A 19,481-nucleotide genomic window follows, 5' to 3' on the forward strand; every position below is an offset into this window, starting at 1 on the left:
AGCAGGGCCCTCTTAACCCTTTATTGTATTGTAACTGTATTGTCTCTTTTTATATTGTAAAGGGCTGCGTAAACTGTTGGCGCTATATAAATCTTGTATAATAATAATAATAATATTAGCTTGCAATAAATAGTAGTAGCAAGCCTGCACCTCTTTGCTCCTTATCCGTGTCTTGCATTCAGTAAATGGAGCAAATGTTGCATTTATTACCTATATTTGGACAGCTTGCATTTAATAAAAAGTCTATAGCTTGCAATCAATAAAAGCAGCAAGCTTGCATGTCTTTGCTCCAGATGTGTCTTACATTCAGTGAATGGAGGAAGGCTTCATACACTTGTTCATAGGAATGACTGCTGATCATGTTGATGTGTAGCTAGTGTTAGCAGAGATGGCCCCTCTGTGTATGTGGGTTGGTTTTCAGTGTCTCTTCTCCCAGTGAGGTTGAATGTGGTGGCTGAGATGTAGTGTAATTTTAGCCTGTCTCAGCCCCCTTCCTCCTCCTCTTCCTCCTCCTCCTTCCCCCTGGCTCTGCGTGGTGGCAGGAGGGGAGGCTTACCCTCTCTGTCTGCCTTTCTCTCTCTCTCTCTCTCTCTCTCTCCTGCCTTCCTCCCCTCCCCCTTTGTACAGTTCACTGAAATGTATGCTGGGAAGCTGAAATAGACACATAGAGAGACTGCAAAAATGGCTGCACCATGAGAAAAAAAACAAAACCCGTCTGCCATCCAGAGACACAGGGGCTGCTCACTGAGCCTTCCAGGGGGCTCGCCTGTTCTCCTGCGGGGGCTGCACGGGAGGCGCCCCGAAACAAACACATTATTTGATTCCTTAGCTTCTTTATTTGATTGGTGGATCGCACAGAGAGGAGAACAGAGAAAGGAAGCAAAGAGGCAATTCTCAAAGCAGGAGGGCGAAAAAAAAAAAAAAGGAAAGAAAAACAAAAACAAAAATTAATCAAACACAAATCCGACAAAGAAATTAATGGATAGGAATTATCCGACGGCTGGATTTGGAGATCCTTTGGGGGCTGGTTCAGGATGGAGTTACGACAGGACGGCCAAAGCAAGGTAGGAGCGATCAAAAATATAAAATAAAATAAGGGGCATCTAGGGGGGGATTTAATTGTTGCAATTTAAATTGCACGGTCGGGGGGGGGGGGGGGAATCGGATTGCTGCTGGTGGTCACATCGGGTCAGCTTTGTGCTTTGATATTGCAAACTGCACAGATTTTTTTTTTTTTTTTTTGGCCCTGGGTCTACCAAAGGCAAAGGGGGGAGGGGAACCCTACAGCCAAGGGTGCTGCTTGATCAGCTTGTACAAGATCTCTGCTTTTATGACTTTTTATATATTTATTAGGGTACACACTGATTGCACCCCCCCCCCCCCCCAGACATTCCAAGTGCAAACAAGAGGCGCCCTCCCGCATCAAATTCCTTGATGGTTGCAAGAGAGAGAGAGAGCAAAGAGGGAGGGGGAAAAAAAAGAATGAAGCCAGCCCTGTCTGTAACAGGCCTGCAGTCTGCAGCAGGGAGCACGTTGCAAGCAAAAGGGATTTCCTTCCATTTTGCTTCATTCTTTCTGCTTGCTGGGGAAGAGCAGAGAGAGGGGGGATGGGATAGTAGAAACACACAAAAAAAAGGGGGGGGGGATGTTAAATTATGGAATTAGAAAAAATAGAATAGAGTGGCCTTAGATGACTACAGCTTGCAGGGGGAGAGTGAACCTAATTAGCCCCTATTGTCTGTGGGTAGCTTTGCATTTTTGATGGGAATGCTGGTGGTGCTTTTATTGATTTAGGAGAAAAAAAAAGAAAAGGGGGGGGGGATTAATTATGTGACAGTGATGTGGGGGCAGCCATGCATTTTTTTTGCTGAATGCAAGGTTTGTTTATTTTTGCATATTCAGTGCAAAGGCCAGGTGTTGAGGGGGGTGGGGTTTAAGTGGTCATGCGCCCCTCCCCCTTCTAAGTTAGTATTAATTGCAGGAAAAGCTCACATGCCCCATGGTTTCCTAACAGACTGCGGAATTGGGTTAGGAGAGGGAAGCTGGCTCTAATGCTCCATCCCTTTTTTTTTTTTCTTTTTTTTTTGCAAGCTGATCTGCAAAAGGGGGGGAGGAGGAAAGATGGAAGACAGGAGAGAAGGGATTGCAGTGGAGGCAATTAGTATCCTGAGATTCTGACAATGGACGCTTGAGCCTGTCTGCTGCTATTTTATTTGAAATAAAATTTAAACGGAAAGAAAAAAAAAAAATCTCAAATGGGAAATACGATCAATCGGGGCTTAGTCTCAAAAATTCCCTTCTTCCTCATAAGTAGCTGCAAGCTGATTTTTTTTTTTTTTTTTTTTTTTTTTTTTTCATTAATTTTTTTTTTTTCCTATGGTGAGGCCTAATCTGCATGTGAAACAGTCAAGCGTCAAAGCATGGGGGGGGGGTTCCTGAATATGCTGATTGTCCTGTACAGCTATTTAATGGAGTAGATACATGTGAAATAGGAAATGACAGCATAAGTAGTGGCGTTAGGGAAAATATACCGTATATATTTTTTTTCCGGTTCACAAATGGGGAAGATGTCTCGCAGTTGATAATTCAGTAGTATCACACCTCTGGTAATTGGCTGTCTGTGTATCGCAACTGTACAGTTCTTGTCAGGGTTTATTTTTATTTTTTTCCCCCATAGTTATTGTTACATATTTTTATGAGATTGATTATGTCTGTACTATGGCAGACCAAAGATTAATTTTTTATTTATTAAGTTGTCTTTTTGTTCTTTTTTTTGCCACCACGGTTATTGTTACATATTTTTTGAGGTTTATCATGCCTATACCCTGGCAGACCACGAATGGTTGGTAATTTTGTATTTTTGTTTATTTATTTTATTTATGTTTTTTAAATTTTATTTATTTTTATTTATATTATAAAGTTTATCATGCTTGTAAGCTGGCAGACCAAGGATGACTGGTTATTTGTATTTTTTTATTTTGTTTTGTTATTATCAAGAATATGTTTCTAATATATATATATATAATATATATATATATATATATATATATATATATATATATATATATATATATATATATATATATATATATTTTTTTTTTTTATTTGGTATTATTTAAGTAATCCTTTTACTGATTTTTTATCAATTGGTAACATACAACTGTAATAAACAATAACACAATTACTGAGGATTATTTTATTTATATAATATATTATACATGCTTTGGGTCACTGTGCTTCACACCTAGTACACATTCGCTTTAATATCTTAACCAATTCAGACTACGGGAAGGGGGGGGGGGGGGGGAAGGATCGAACTAGGTGGTTACCATTATTTAAAGCCTCACGTAACAGATCGGTAGATCGAGAGATAACAGCTGAAAATACATGTATGTAAATCCAAATTTTTTACTGAAAACGTAAGCCCGGCCTTGCCTCTTCCCACCGTCTGAGCCTTCCTATTGGTCAGAGAGGTTGTTCATCATGTTAAGCAATAAGGAGGCTTGGGAGACAGGAGGGGGTGGGGTTAGGCTTTACGTCTACAGGAAAAGCTGAGAATTTCATACAATTCAAGCTTCCTATCAACTGGGATTTTTTTTTTTTTTTTTTTTTAAACATTGTTACATCTGCTAAGCATGTTGAAATTCAGTGATCTGATAGCTGGTGTGAAATGAAGACATGTATGCCTAGCTTTTTTTTTTTTTTTTTTTTTTTGAATCAAGTTTGTATCCTCCCCCTTCTTTTTTTTTTCTTCTTTTTTTTTACTGGAACGCTACAAGTTTACCATGTGCATTTTATGACATTTCTAAATGCATAAGCTGATTTTTAATGGTGTCATTTACATTTTGCATTCACCTGCGTTTAAAGGAAATATGATATTTTTCATATCCCAGGGTCTGATTAGAAACTCTAAAATGCAAGCTTGAGTTGCCATCTAGATAATGGAAGCCCCGTAGATGTGGGGTATTTAATGGGGTGGGCAACTACATGTCAAATGAGGTTTAATGTAGAAAAATGTAAAATAATGCATTTGGTTGGCAAAAATATGAATAGAATCTATACACTGGGGGGAGAACCTCTGGGGGAATCTAGGATGGAAAAGGACCTGGGGGTCCTAGTAGATGATAGGCTCAGCAATGACATGCAATGCCAAGGTTCTGCTAACAAAGCAAATCGAATATTGGCATGCATTAAAAAGGAGATCAACTGCAGAGATAACACAATAATTCTCCTGCTCTACAAGACTCTGGTCGGTTGGCACCTGGAGTATGCTGTCCAGTTCTGGGCACCAGTCCTCAGGAGGGATGTACTGGAAATAGAGAGAGTACAATGAAGGGCAACAAAGCTAATAAAGGGTCTGGAGGATCTTAGTTATGAGGAAAGGTTGCAAACACTGAACTTATTCTCTCTGGAGAAGAGACACTTGAGAGGGGATATGATTTCAATTTACAAATACCGTACTGGCGACCTCACAAAAGGGATAAAACTTTTTAGCGGAAGGGAGTATAACAAGACTCGTGGCCACTCATTAAAATTAGAAGAAAAGAGGTTTAACCTTAAACTACGTAGAGGGTTCTTTACTGTAAGAGCGGCCAGGCCCCTTCCACAGGCGGTGGTCTCAGCGGGGAGCATCGATAGTTTAAAAAAACAATTAGATAAACACTCATACAGGGATATACAAGGTAATACTGACTTATAGTCACACACATAGGTTGAACTTGATGAACTTGTGTCTTTTTTTTTTTTTTTTTTCAACTTGCCTACTATGTAACTATGTAAGTAGACACGTGTACACGTGGCTAAACTGTGTAAAGGCAGTTTGCTTATAGATCTCAGATAATTTCTCCTGCACTTAAACAACCCCAGCTAACCCCTTCCTGCACTTCACTGTTGATCCTTCAGGCCAGAGTCACATTTGTTACGCTTTACCGCCAGCTGTTGTAAAGCACAACACTTAGTGCATTGCTCTTTAAATGGCACCACAGCACACCGATGTGAACCATCTCTGTGTTGTGGTGGGCTGTGGTGCAAGAAATGCTGCACTTGCATTATAATCCGTGTTAGAACGTGGGCAGCCTAATTAAAATGAAATGGCTGCCTTTCTACAACACGATAATTTGCAACACATCAGAATGAGCCCTCCATGTTATGCTCACCTCACTGACTTACTAGTGAAGGTCAACGGGCAGGATGTAGAGTTTTTTTTGGAAGATAATTCGTGATGAACCAGTTAAGTCCCAGGGTGTAGACTGAGTTGAAAATAATATGGACCTTCTGATTTATGGTTATGATTAAGCTTTTTGGGGTTGGGTGGAGTCAAAATATAGAAAGAGGAAGTTTGAGTCCGATCCAGTGAACAGGTAGATGGCAGAGGAAGCAAGGATGTGATTTTTAATCTTTGGCGAGTGATAGTCTTTCAGATCCATCACATGGACTTCTGTCAGACTTGACTCAGTATGAGGGCACAGATGTGGCACTGGCTAAGTGCAGTTTGTCTGGGTATACATAGAATATGTACTACTTGTTCGTGGTTTGGGCTGTGTACAGTCACCTCCTATTGAGAGGCTTGTTGGGTGATGTTGAATAGAGGCCTGTGGTGTTGAGATGCCTAAATGCTCTGGGTAACATTCATGAAGGACACTTTGCTAAGCATGGGTGTGCCATTGGGCCCTTTGGCTGAGTGCAACTTTGGGAGGTATGAAGGTTGCCATTGTTGACCTCTCCTTTTCAAAAGAGTTGGATTCTTGACTATCGTGCTGAGCCAACCTCTGCCTTTCAGGTTTTTGAGGATTATTTCTCTGAAAGAATAGAAGCCAGAGACAGTCAGGCTATTAGCATTTTCAGAAGAAGGTCCACAATGGCAGCCTCTGCATTTCTCTGATTCCTTTAATACCTTTGTGTACAGAACTTTATGGATTGGTGCAGTGGATTTTTTAAATTTTTTTTTTCAAATAGTCAGTGCATGGGTGCACATGCTCTTGTGGTGTGAGCTGGTCTCATTGCATAGGAGCAACAGCAAAAGGCTACCTTACATAAGCAGCTCCAGTGGTAGTGACTGCCAGTGCTGCTTACACACGTCACACTACCTCTGAATTGACATAGACTTGCTAGGTCAGGAGCGCCGACCTTGCAAGTTTATTAATCGCTTTGTAGCGATGGGAAGATTAGCTACACTGAGCGTGGTTGGATCGTATGTGCATATCTGACAACAGTCTAATGTCAATGGGCAACCCAAGAGTACCCTTTAATAGACTATACACAATTAGGGCTCTTTTTACACTGATCAGTTTTGGATGTGCTTGTTGGGGTTTAAAAAGCAGAAGAAAAATGCATGAAAAATGTATCCCTTTAAATCCTGTGGAACTCTTCACACTGCAGGTGCACTGCGTTTTGAAAAGTCCCGCACGCTGCATCTTTGGTGCAGTTTTTTTTTAAAGCACCCTCCATTGTAAGTCAATGGGAAGGCATCAAAAGCTAATTAGTGTTAAACCTGGTTCACATCTATGTATTTTTTTTTAGTGCATTTTCAGTTTTGCAGAAACGCACTACAGTCCATTTAACATGGTTTCCTATGGGTCGCGTTCACATTTGTGCATTTTTATGGAAAGGGGCAGGGACTGCCCCCCCAAGCAGGTTGTGCTTTTGGTTCCATAGACTTCAATGGATCAAAAACATGTGTTTCAAAATGCTAAATGCACCTGGAATATAAGTGTGAACCAGGCCTAAAGCGCCTTAAGATATACTGTGTGTGTGTGTGTATAATATATATTTATTATTATTATTCAAAATTCAGATTGTCTCAAATAAGCTAAATGTGCCAGTAGCTACTTAGAGTGAGGGCCTACCTTTTCATTCAGTTTGTACATTTGTTGATAACTGTTCTAACTCCGAATAAAGCCTTGCTATGTAGGACCAGCACAAGCCTCATTTAGATAAATGATGAACTTCAGTCCCGCAATGTCCCACCACTCCTCTCCTGTGTCCCTATGTTTACATATTTCACTCCTGGACAGATGTGGTGAAGGCCTCTTTCAGGTCCAGAGGAGACCTGCCACACATTTGCCCCTGGTATCTGGGACATTAATACCTGCAGTATCTTTGCGCATGTGCATGAATTCTCTGTGTGCGCAGATGTGCCGTATGAACCTTTCTAAAAATTAGGAAACGTTATTCAATTGTGGAGTAGAGAGGAGGGAGGAACCAGGAGTTATAAAAGAAGTTTTAATGGTTGAAGGTCCACTATTGTCCTTCCAATATCATGCACTTCCATAGCATTTCTCACAATAATCGAGAACTCCCACAGCTTAAAGAAAAAAAAAAAAAAAACATGAATTGCACAATAGAAAACCTCCAACGTAGCTGCAGCCCAAGGCTTCAACGAGGCTGAAAATTTTGTTGTTGAAAACCCAACCAAATGCTGCACACGGGACAACATTATGAGTCATTATTATATGACGACAGTTGCGAATGCTTGTACAACTGAGCTGCTGTTCAGGAAACCCAACAAACTGTGACCTTACACGTACTTCGTGGAGATCTGTAAAATATACATTTATTATATTTACTAAGTATAGGAAACATTTCAGAAGTTTGGGGCATTACCTGTGTCTGCCAGTTAAATTCCCTTAGTTTAAAAATCTGGTAATACTAGTTATGATGCACAACATCTTCCATCTTTGCTTTTCTATTTGAATGTTCTAGTAAAGTACCAGCATGTGCTGATGTCTGCAATGAAATGAGGGTTGCCATCTCTTCCTGGACATGTGCAGTCAAACAGCACAAAAGAATTTGGTGGGAAAGTGGAGAGGCATTGGCATGGCTTATTTTGGGAGTGGACAAAAAGTAATTGGGATTTCAGGAGCCAGCAGGTTTTTTTTTGTAAGAGCTAGCTCTATTGACAATAACTTTAAAAAAACCCTTAAAAGAGAGGGTGCCGGATACAATTTTAGGGGTGTTGGCTGGCTACTGCGATTTGTCCAGCTTATCTGGTCAACATTACCTCAGTATTGATCAACGATGGGCATCTTGTTATAGGGGCCTAAAGTCTGAACCCTGACTTTACTAAAAGGCTGTACATTATATCCAGTGCATTTAATGCTACAGAAAGCAGTTTGGGGTGGCAGAAATGCTACAAGAGATACCCAGAGACTGCGGATATACTGTGGATCGCTATAGGAGTTGTCAGAGACTGGGTCAGAGTGAACACACATGAGCCTGCTTTAAATTACTGGTGCCACATTCGATCTTTCTTTTGGTAAGTTCCCCTATAAAAGTTCAGAGGGGCAAACCACAATAAACAGACGGTCAATAAAAAGAAACTAAACTATTTAAATACTCAAGGACAGTGCAAAGAGAGAATATTTTTCCTTTACCAGTTCGAATAAGTGCCAAAAATCTCTACCTACCTGGGCCAAAGGGCTGCAGGTTGGGCACCAGGGGTCTAGGTGATACAATAAGAACTCTGATCCATCGCTTTATTCTACTCTCTGAATAAAATCATGTTGCAAGAGCCTAATTGATGCTATGTCACAGAGGCGTGCCAGTTAAGTTTTCCAGAACGCCCCCCCCCCCCTTTCTTCTCTTTTTAGCAGTTTACTCTATGTATTGCCAATCAGATGCCATTGTCATTCTTACTCCTTCCTGTAAGGGTTGTCTTTGGTGTTCCTCTGTACAATAATTGCTTGTCTACCACTTCGGCCTCATTCACACATAGTCTGATAAAGGTCCTGAGGGGTGCCCTCCAGAAGAAGCATCCAATGGTGTCGATTGACCCAGACTTGCGTACACCATGTAAAATGATGACGGTAAGCCATCCGGAAGTTATGGCATGGCAGGTCAAATGATGAATGTGATGTGTGGGCCATAGTTGTCTAATTTTTCATTACTAAGTTGAAGAACCATGGGCCAGTGCTACCTAAAGAACATGAGTCTTGGATGCTTCCATACTATATGGAACCTTTTTATGTTGACCATATAGATCAGGGTTTGTCAACTAGGGTTCCTCCAGAGGTTACAAAGTGTTCCTTGAGCAATTTCTGCCTCTCAGATAAGTACCCACTGACACCATTGATCTTTTTTAGCCATTGGTAAGGGAGTAATTATTTCTAATGACCACAAGTGTAAGGAGCATTCATCTCACTAATTATCACACTAATGTTTTATGAGTTGTAGATATAGTCATTATAGCAGGGGTTTCCCTGAGACCCGGAAGTTATTTCAAGGGTTCCTCTGTGTTGAAAAGGTGGAGAGAGTCTGATATAGCTATACTATAGGCCAAAAAGACACAATGGGGCAGTGGAAAAATTATCAGATTTTTAGATGGGTTACAATGCTACTGTATACACCAGGAATAAAGTGGAAATGGTAGTAGGGGATATAAACCCTTAATGATGAACATTTAGTATTGTTTTACGCTAGGTTCACACCTATGCATTTTTGTGGGCCAGGTTTGCACAGGCAAATGAATGGGATGCCATACCTGCGTTTTCGCTAGAAGAAAGGTGCCTGCACCTCTTCAAAAATGTGGCTGCAGAGAAAACGCATGGACTTTCTGACCATGCGATTTCCCTGTGGTTCCCGCACATGCACTGTGATTCTAAATGCCTGGGGATGCCATTTAGAATGCAGCCTCACGCGTTTTTCGCAGAGCAGTGCGTTTTTTACTGCAGGTAGTTGTGGGTCCCGGAATCACTGCGATGCCCGCAACCACATGCAGAAGTGTGAACCTAGCCTGTGTTCGTGTTATTTTTTGGAAATGCGCCAAAGCATATGTCAATGCTCATTAACGCTCATAGTGTGCACTTCCTGTTGAATCATCTAGAATTCTGATGGTGAGCTATTCTACTTTGGAGTAGAGATGAGCTTGGACGTCCTCCAAACTCATCTCAAACCCGACTTCTGAACTTCTGCTTTTTTTGCACTTGCTAGAGCTGTGGATTGGGTCATTGCGTGGCCTGCAGATCACAGAAGCTGTGTGGCAAGGACTGGCCCAGCCCTAGGCTGGTTGGAGTACAAAAAAGAGGGAGTTTGGGTTTTCACTCTAAAGAAGTCCATCAGGTTAGTAGTAGATCACCTACCTAGCTTTAGCATAAATTTTGGTTTGAGACCTGCTAGACTGGGGTGACTGGTCCCTTGGCACCTGTGGAGGGGTTTTGTTTTCCTCTCTATCTGCCCACCCTAGCCTGCATGTCAGGAGGTAGATGGGAAGACAAGCCAATGAGGTACTGGATGTTCTACATGAACTTGCTTGTTGCTGGTTCTGCCTTCATGTTCACCCCGCGGCATGGACCTGTCATCCACCTGCTCAACGGAGAGTCCCCCCGCTAAGCAAGCAGATTCCGCTTACTGGAGAACTTCAGCCAAAAATAGCAAGACAAAAATAAATAGCCCATGTGTGCTGCAATATACATTTTCAGTCCAGAGATTTCCTATGCAGTACTTCCCGTCACCAGATGTCTAATGGCCAGCAATATTTAATCCATTTCCTCTGAGACCATGTCGAACTGGACCCTCCCTAGCCTGTGACTGGACAGTGAAAAAGAATCAGCACAGTGATGAGCTCACCTCTCTGTCACTTTGCTCTCTCCTCCTATCAGCATGTTTCTTGTCAGCACATGAATTGGTTGGTTTCTTGTACTGCTTCTTCTCCCATTCCAGCTCTGCTGTACAGGGACTGAAGGTGCTGATTCCAGGTCAAATGTAGTTAATTACACAGTTATAATTAAAAAATACATTGAGGCTCCAGTTCACACCAGAATGCTATGCGGGAAAGCCCTGTACTGTGCACATTTCCCGTATTGTGTTCAAAATGCGTTGCCTCTGCTGCAAGTGCCAGTATATTGTTAACAGGACCCCAAATGTAGATCACAAACAGAGTACGTTTGCCTGCACCAGATCACATGGTATCGCAGTAGCAATGCTGGCGCCTCCACCCGGAGCCGAGGGACGGGTCGGCTTCGGGTGAGGACATCGTGGGTGCCCTGGACAGGTAAGTGTCCTTAGTTTAAAAGTCAGCAGCTGCTTGCGCATAAATGTGTTAGCCCAACAGTTCAAAGTTCAGGATGGACGGTACCATTCAGCCTTGCTGCCCTCAAGGATAGGGATATCCTAGCGATCAAACAAAAAAACAGAAAAGAGAGGGCGCACCGGCCTTGTGCATTAACCTTTAACAAGTTTATTTAAAAGAACACATAATAAAACTACTACTCACAAAGGTAGATGAAAATCACGCTTAATTTAGTCTTTAACTTATGACAATCTGTCCACTTGTAGCAGTCTCCAGATCCTATGAGGAGGACATGCAAACCGCTGCTGGCTGATGCGTTTCAAAGGTTACACCTTCTTCTTTAGAGCCCAACCATCAATGCAGCCTGATCAATGCCCATCTGCAGCCTCACCATTGCCATCAATGCAGCAAGCAGCCTCACCATTGCCATCAATGCAGCAAGCAGCCTCACCATTGCCATCAATGCAGCAAGCAGCCTCACCATTGCCATCAGTGCAGCCTGATCGATGCCCATCTGCAGCCTAGAGGGGGGGGGACAAGTGCCGACAGATTACATACAGTAAGAATCTCCTATGATAGACAGAACAGTGGTCCAATGGCGGCCCAGGAGACAGGACTTCCTATTACAGAGGCCGCCAAGTAAACAGGAGATTCTCACTGTATGTAATCTGACGGCGCTCGTCCCGCCTCCCTCCCTGTCCCCTCCGAGGCAGCTAAAATTGAAGTATTGGCGTATAACACGCACACGCTATTTGCACCCGATTTTCAGGGTGAAAAAGTGCGCGTTATATACCCCAATAATTACAGTATGATACACAATGCACAGAGCAACTGTTACTGTTAGGGCAACTGTCCTTAATTTGGGGTTTACGTCTACTTTAACACAGCTGGTTGTATATGTGGAAGTGTGTAAAGGCTCATTTACACCAAGTCTGTTAAGCTGTTTTGATTTGCAGTGATCAACGCTGGCTTAACGCAAGGACACATCAAAAACCGTTGTTTTCTATGTGCCCCGTTAATTCCCTACAGGTGAACTGCATAAAAATGTGGCATGTCTGCATTTTTATGCACTGCACAAAAATGTACATAAACACAATGCCCCTATCATAATAAAAAAGTTCAAATTTTGACCCTTGATGTAACCTGTACAGAAAAAAAAAAAAAAAAAAGTTCAATACACAGTAAAATGCAACAGAGCGCATTAAGAAACCAATGTCAATGGGCGTGTGTTTTCTTGCATTTTTATAGGTGTTGTGGGGTGAATGGATCCTAATATTTTGGCTTTTTCGAGCACCCTAAAGTCCAGGCTAACACAGCAGTGTATGTGTCTTGGCTGCACCTACTAGTGACGCTTATGACGAGCCATATGTAAAATGTGACCTTGTCTTCCTGACAATGTCAGGTTCCTGGGGAGGGCTGACAAAGCTGGTTACAGAGGCGAGGAAACCATACTTTTGGCTGTATGTGGTCATGTGCTGTAGTGATCATGGAAAGGAAAGCTTGTGGTTGTTGAAAAGCTAGCAGCCAGTACAGTTATTTTTTCGTTATTATAAAATCTGTTTATTCAACCTGAGGTTTGTATACAGGCACTCTGCGCAGCTTGGGTGCTCTTCTAGAACAATTGTTTTCTTGGCGGTCATGTATGGTATAAGTGAGGTTACCACAATTTTTAGTGATCACATATTGTGAGTAATATTCTTGTTTGATTTATTTACTTGTCTCTTTTTTAGTGTTAACCAACCAGGCATTTCTGACTCCCATTCAGGCTTGAATGTGATCGTGACCAGGCTTTTTTCTTGTTTTTGTTTGTGTGACTTGTTGCAAAAAAAAAAAAAAATCACATTTTTTTTGCCTCAAACATTTAAACAGGAGTGCGTAAAAACATTTTTTTAAAGTTGATCCCCAGGTTTCATTTAATTTTAAAGTGTTACTAAACCCACAGCAACAAAATCAGTGTATATTCAGTAAAGCATGCTCACTGTGGAACCTAAGGGGTTAATCCTCCGCATTGTGTAAAAAGGCTGTTTGATCCTGTCTTCTCTGATCCTCCCCTTCCACAGTCCCCAAACTGTCTCTTGATAAAAGTCTAGATAGAGCCTTGAAGGCACTCTGCACATGCTCAGTTTGGTGTGTATTGCTTTTTTTTTTTTTTTTATTGCGTTTTTTTTTCTTCTTTTTCTTGGGAGAGTACATGTGATCAGCACAGGGCCAATCGGCAGTGTCCAGACAGAGGATCAGGGGTCCTGCAGCCTCATAAGACAACCAGGGGAGAATTAAAACTCCTCCTACAAGCTTTATTTAACCAGACACTGATAGAAATCACAACTGTTGTAACTGCTGATGAGATATGATATTTAGCGGTTTATATTTACGAAACTATTCCATTTCCATGTTCTGCGTAGTGTGAGAGACAAAATATAGTGAATGCAGGGTCCTGGGTTTAGTAACCCTTTAAATACCGTATGTACTAGAGTATAGGCCGACCCGAATACAAGCCGAGGCACCTAATTTTACCACCAAAAAACTGGGAAAACTTATTGACTCGCGGATCGGCCTAGGGTGGGAAATGCAACAGCTACTGGGTAAACAATGCCCATTTGCAGCCTCACTGCGCCCATTTGCAGCCTCACTGTGCCCATCTGCAGCCGTACCTTTGATAACTAAAACAGCGGGTGTCTCCCACTGTGTCATGGAGTCTGTTCGGCGGCCGTCCATTGTAACAAAGCCCCGCCACCTCCTCGTCCATGATAGACGGAACACTGATACAGTTTCCCTGCATTGTATCAGTGTTCCGTCTATCACGGATGAGGAGGAGGCGGGGCTTTGTTGCAATGGATGGCCGCCGCACAGACTGCATGACACAGCGGGAGACACCCGCTGTTTTAGTTATCAAAGGTAAGGGTGCAGATGGGCACAATCAGCTTCAAAAATGTCCTGAAGAACTCGGCTTATACTCGAGTATATATGGTAGTTTTGTTTGGAACAAGCTGGTCACTTAAAGTTGAAGGGGCTGGAGGCGCTGTATAAACTGTATGTAGCCTCAACTAAATACAGTATACAATGCTGTGTTCCAGCTTTTCGTCCTGCTTCCAAATCATAATCGAGTTGCGCATTCATGGGAAGCTTTGTATAATATGAATATAAAGCTTCCTCTGATTTGGCTGAGGCAGAGATGGTGACACCATCCACCTGCCTCTCCGCCTCAGCCAATTGGAGGAAGCTTTGTATTCATTTTATAGAATACAAAGCTTCCTGTGAATATCTGAGCAGTGCTCAGTCCAACTCCTATTTTGTCCTTGGAGTGGGACAGGAAGTTCTTATCACAGTGCCAGAACACAGCGCTGTATATTGTAGGTAACTGAGGCTACATAAAGTTTATACAACAAACACAGCCTGTTGGTTTACTAAATAGTTCATTTGGGCCAGCTTGTCACAATGGTCGAAAAACTACCCTCATTAACTACAAGAAAATCAAACAACTGAAATTCTACTAGTGTATGGCCAGCTTGAAAACGGAAATTTTTGTATGGCAATTTTGATCTAGCTTGGACCAATGTACTGTAAGTATGTATGTGTCATACTTACGGGATACCTGTGGAAGCTGGAACTCACTGTGCTGAGCAGGTGACCTTCAGTGTCCGTAAGCGAAAGGGCAGCCGCTCGACATGGGTCCCGAAAGCTAATGGTAATCGGAGTAGTATTCGATTCCACAGGTATGGAACATACATACTTACAATGGTCACTTTTTCAGAGCTTGAGCAATAATATCTAATGTTATCTAGAAGAACTGATCTTTGTAGGGTGAATGGCAATGTGACCTAATTGCAGTGAAGGCAGCCAACTTGATCTTTACCAATACCCTTGCCTTGGTGGTCAGTGTAAGTGGGAAATGGGTTCTCCTTTGCTCAAGAAACCCCTAGCAACCTCAGAAGGAACCCTGGTTGGAACGTACTGATTACGGCTAGGTCCACACTACAGCACTCTTTTTGGAAAAGTGCTTTTTGGAGGACGGTTATGCTAGGCCTTCCGTGCAATCAGGAGGCAATCCTGCCACTTCCTGACTGCTTTTTTTTTTTTTTTTTTTTGTTTCTTTCCTTAACTGCAATTTTGAATTGGACAAACGCGCCAAGATGACAAGCCAAGCATTTGACTCTCGGTTGTTGCGTGATCCTGTTGACTTGAATGGGCGAGTTTGACAAGTGGTGTCATCTCAACAAGCTTTGCATTCAGCAATGCAGAGAAGGATTTGTACAACCCCCACTGGCTCTATGTTAGGTTTTAGGTCGGCGATTGGGAGGCTGTAAAACCACTGTTGGTTGGGATGAGGGGCCACACTGTGCCTGTGGGGTAAGTTGGTGCTGTCAGAGAAAAGGGGGGGGGGAATAAAGAGGGGAGAGGGTATTTTTAAAATAACACTCCAGTCAAAAATGAAAATGTATTTCTTGCAAATTTCCCTTAATATATTCCTGATAATGATAGTCTTCATTAACTTTTAGTTTTTATACCTAAACTATCTTGTGTTCTGGCTTCTGCTTACCCACATTGCATCCTACATGGAGGCCCATTGAGTGGCATTGGCCTGTTTACTGAATGAAGGATTTGTAACTACTTTTAACTTTTCCTTTGATGTCACCTGACATTTTACATGCTTGTCATACCATAGTGCTATGATTGTCTTACATATACCGTACAGGTTTGTAGGTTGTCCCTCCCTACTCAGCAAATGCTAAGAAGATGTTTCAGCCATACAAAGAGTGCATTGTTTTCACCCAGAATTGTCTGGAAGAGGCTTGTGCTAAGAGATATAGGAACAGCTGGCCACGCTCATTACACTCTGATTATGCAATCACCTTTGGGGTACTTTCACACTGCTATGTAGAAAAATCACTGTAAAAACGCACACATGCATTTTTAACGTGATTTTGCTGTTTCACATGCATTTGCTCTGCGTTTCTGGTGAATTTTTGAGTTGCCTGCACTTTTGAAAAATAGACATGACTCAAAAACTCACCAAAAAGTGAAATTGCGGTGCATTTTTATCACGATTGTTGCCTCGATTTTCACTGGGAAGCTGCGTTTTTGGTGCGTTTTCAAAACCACCACAGATGCAGCATGCAGGCCTTTGGATTTCTCAAAAGTGTGAGAACCTACTTAAAGCGGAAAAATCGCTTAAAAAGGGAAGTTCCATTGATCCTCCTTTTGTGCCAATAATGGAAATTTTTTTTTTTCCTGGCAGTGGGTACTTATTTCTGGCAGGTACCTGCTCCCACTTTAGCTCTGATCTCTTAGGAGGTGAGTAGAACGTAATTTGGCACCTCTGAGGACTTCTATGATGAAGCCCTGTGGGCGAGGTAAAACACGTCGGTGGTGTGATCTGGGAAGAGTCAGACTGAAGCTGCTTTTACTCTTCCTTACACCTGGACTGTTCCTTTTGGAGTGCAGCCTTCTATCCTCCCTCTTTCCGTGTGTGTGTATGTATATACAAAGCCAGGACGGGCTCTCCTATCGCCAGCACCTACAATCAATGCAAGTCACCGGAGTTTAACAGGACGACTGTATAGAGCGGTACCCGAAGTCTATATGGTTTTAGCTCAGCAGCTCTGTAGTTGCTGATTTTTAACCACTTGCCGACCAGCCGCCGTAGTTGTAATGCGGCAGAATGGCACGGCTGAGCGAAACAACGTACTGTAACGTTGCTTCGCCCTGTGCTCACCCACGGAGGCAATGCGAATGCCCGGCGGTTGCGATCACCGTCGGGCTCCCGCTATCGCTCGGGGCACATGGAGAACCTGGATCTATGTGCGTAAACACACAATTTCCGGTTCTCTTAGAACACACACTAGGGAACACAATTAACCCCTTCCCTGCCAGTGACATTTTTACAGTAATCAATGCATTTTTATAGCACTGATCGCTGTAAAAATGCCAATGGTCCCAAAAATGTGTCAGAAATGTCCGACGTGTCCGCCATTATGTCGCAGTCACGATAAAAATTGCAGATCGCCGCCATTACTAGTAAAAAGAAAAAAAATTAATAATAAAAATGCCATAAAACTATCCCCTATTTTGTAAACGCTATAACTTTTGCGCAAACCAATCAATATATGCTTATTGCAATTTTGTTGTTTTTTTTATTTGTACCAAAAATATGTAGAAGAATATGTATCGCCCTAAACTGAGGAAAAAAATATTTTTTTAAATATATTTTGGGGGGATATTTATTATAGCAAAAAGTAAAAAATATTGCTTTTTTTCCAAAATTGTCGCTCTTTTTTTTTTTTTTTTTTTGTTTATAGCGCAAAAAATAAAAACCACAGAGGTGATCAAATACCACCAAAAGAAAGCTCTATTTGTGGGGAAAAAAAGGACGTCAATTTTGTTCAGGTACAATGTAACACGACCGCGCAATTGTCAGATAAAGGGACGCAGTGCCGAATCGCAAAAAGTGCTCTGGTCAGGACGGGGGTAAATACTTCCGGGGCTGAAGCGCTTACATTTTTGACAAATGACTGGAGATCCTCTTTAACTATCCAATCAGTTTGCAATCAATCAGACCCTTGTACATCATAGTTGTTGGTGGATTAATAGGCAATTGTACAGTCAGATTGGAACACGATTTACCAGAGATTTGGTGCAAAGGCCTACCTAATTGGATAGATGTTGAATGTATTGATTAGGTGCTCGCTTACACTATGAGCTGTTGATCGATCTAAAGCTGTCCATACACAAAATTCCACAAAATACTAATTGTACAATCCTCTTTAGAGCTACCAAAACTGTAATACAAGGACAAACCTATCCATTTATTTAGTGTTCAGTCAGGCAGGCTTTTTGTATTACGTAGTTGATGGTAGATCTAAAAGAGATTATACAATCAGATTGTATAATGAATGCATAGCTTTCTTTCATATTTTTTTTTTTCCTAGCACAGGTTCGAAATTGGAAGCTAGTACCTGATTAGTTGCTATGCGTTTGGTTGACGTGCTGATGTTTATTTTCAGTGTTTGTTATTTTCACACTTCCGTATTGTAACAGGTGAATACGATCCGAGCCAGGAACTTCTATGACTGCTCTAAGGGTTTGTTTACTTTCCAGGCAGCCATTGCTTCCCCTCTGAAAAGCGATCTGCAATATGCCGCACCTGTTTTAACCCTTAAAATGGTTGTTCTTTAACTATTCCTTCTCACCATGCGAGTCTATGAAACTGCTGACTTATTGAAGATGATGTGTGACTAATAAATTATCTATAAAGTGAAGAGATAAAGTGGAAAATACACAGATCACCGCGTGCTAAACAACAGGAATCTCTTGATTTTTAAAAAATTTTTTCCCCTATCCAGGCTAAACCGTGCAGATGGACAAACCTCTCCTGCTGGTTGTCAGAATAGTGACTGCCTCTGAATGGATGCCGAATTTTTTATCAAAGGATGTTGGATGGGAGGATGGCAACAGGGCCACCCAGAGCCCAAATTTTGCCCATTGTTCAGGGACCGTTCGAAATTCTCTTCATGTATGGCCAGCTTGAGGGCCTGTTTTTTAAGATGATTCTGGGATCATTCACAATTCACAGACAGGTGCAATTGAGCTGCAGTTGACCTGCTGCAAGAGGGTTTACATCCCTATAGATTTGTATAGAAATGCAAAACCCACTTGAAGCCAGAAAGTCCATTGACAAGGACCCTGATTGTCATGCACAGTGCTTGTATCCCTTTTCATCCTTCAGAATTATTTGTATCAATGGCAGTTCAAATCTGCACATTTTAAAGTGTAATTAATCCTGGGAAAACTGGCATCCATAATGCCATAATGTACTACAATGCACTTCATATTCCCACATTATGGTAGACTTACCTGGCACCTGTGATTTCCCCTCCAACACTGCAGTGTCAGCGCTCTCACCTTCCATCTTCTTCTGGTCTTCCTTCCAGGTTCACCCACTTCATTGATTAGGCTCCTATGAGGTCCCTCCAAAGTAGGCCACATTGTTATGGTGCAGAGCCGTGTTGTATATGTGCTACACCTTCACAGCTCAGTGTCACAATCTCTGACAGGCAGGGAGAGGTGTTTATGATAGATGGGACCAATAGTGTCTCTTCTGTCACAAAAATTTACCGGTCCGTTGTTTTTTTTCTTTCTTTATTTTAAGGTTTAATTCCACTTTAAGGCCTTGTTTACACTTGCTTTGCTTTCTGAAGTGTGCTCTGCATTCAAATCACTCTTCAGAAAGCATTTGACAGGCGGTGAGGAAGGTGTTGTATTGCCTCCTCACCGTCGGTTTTAACCCAATAAATGCTAGCCCCTATTCCATTAAATGGGTCAATGAGCACAACAGAGTGTATAATTCCCGCAGCAGCATGTGTACACCCCCAGCCATTGCCTTCCCAAAGAGGGAGCAGTTGGAGGGTGTAAAAACTGTAAGTGTAAATGAGGCCTAAAGCAGAACTAAACACATTGTTTCCCAAAACAGTAAGGCCCT

General features: G+C 42.0%; 1 protein-coding gene across 2 annotated transcripts in view; it reads left to right on the top strand.

Annotated features, from left to right (window-relative positions):
• Positions 1-515: 515 nt before the first annotated feature.
• The window catches only part of PRR12 (proline rich 12), a 166,154-nt gene continuing 147,188 nt past the window's right edge, over positions 516-19,481 (top strand). For both annotated transcript variants that reach the window (XR_012236316.1, XM_073602168.1), the window contains exon 1: positions 516-1,064. Coding sequence is in view for 1 of the 2 variants with exons in the window: in XM_073602168.1 (XP_073458269.1) it covers positions 979-1,064 (86 nt within the window). In the remaining variant the exon portion in view is untranslated. The remainder of the gene's footprint in view (positions 1,065-19,481) is intronic.

This window comes from Aquarana catesbeiana, linkage group LG10 (genome assembly GCF_042186555.1).
Source record: "Aquarana catesbeiana isolate 2022-GZ linkage group LG10, ASM4218655v1, whole genome shotgun sequence".
Lineage (NCBI taxonomy): Eukaryota > Metazoa > Chordata > Amphibia > Anura > Ranidae > Aquarana > Aquarana catesbeiana.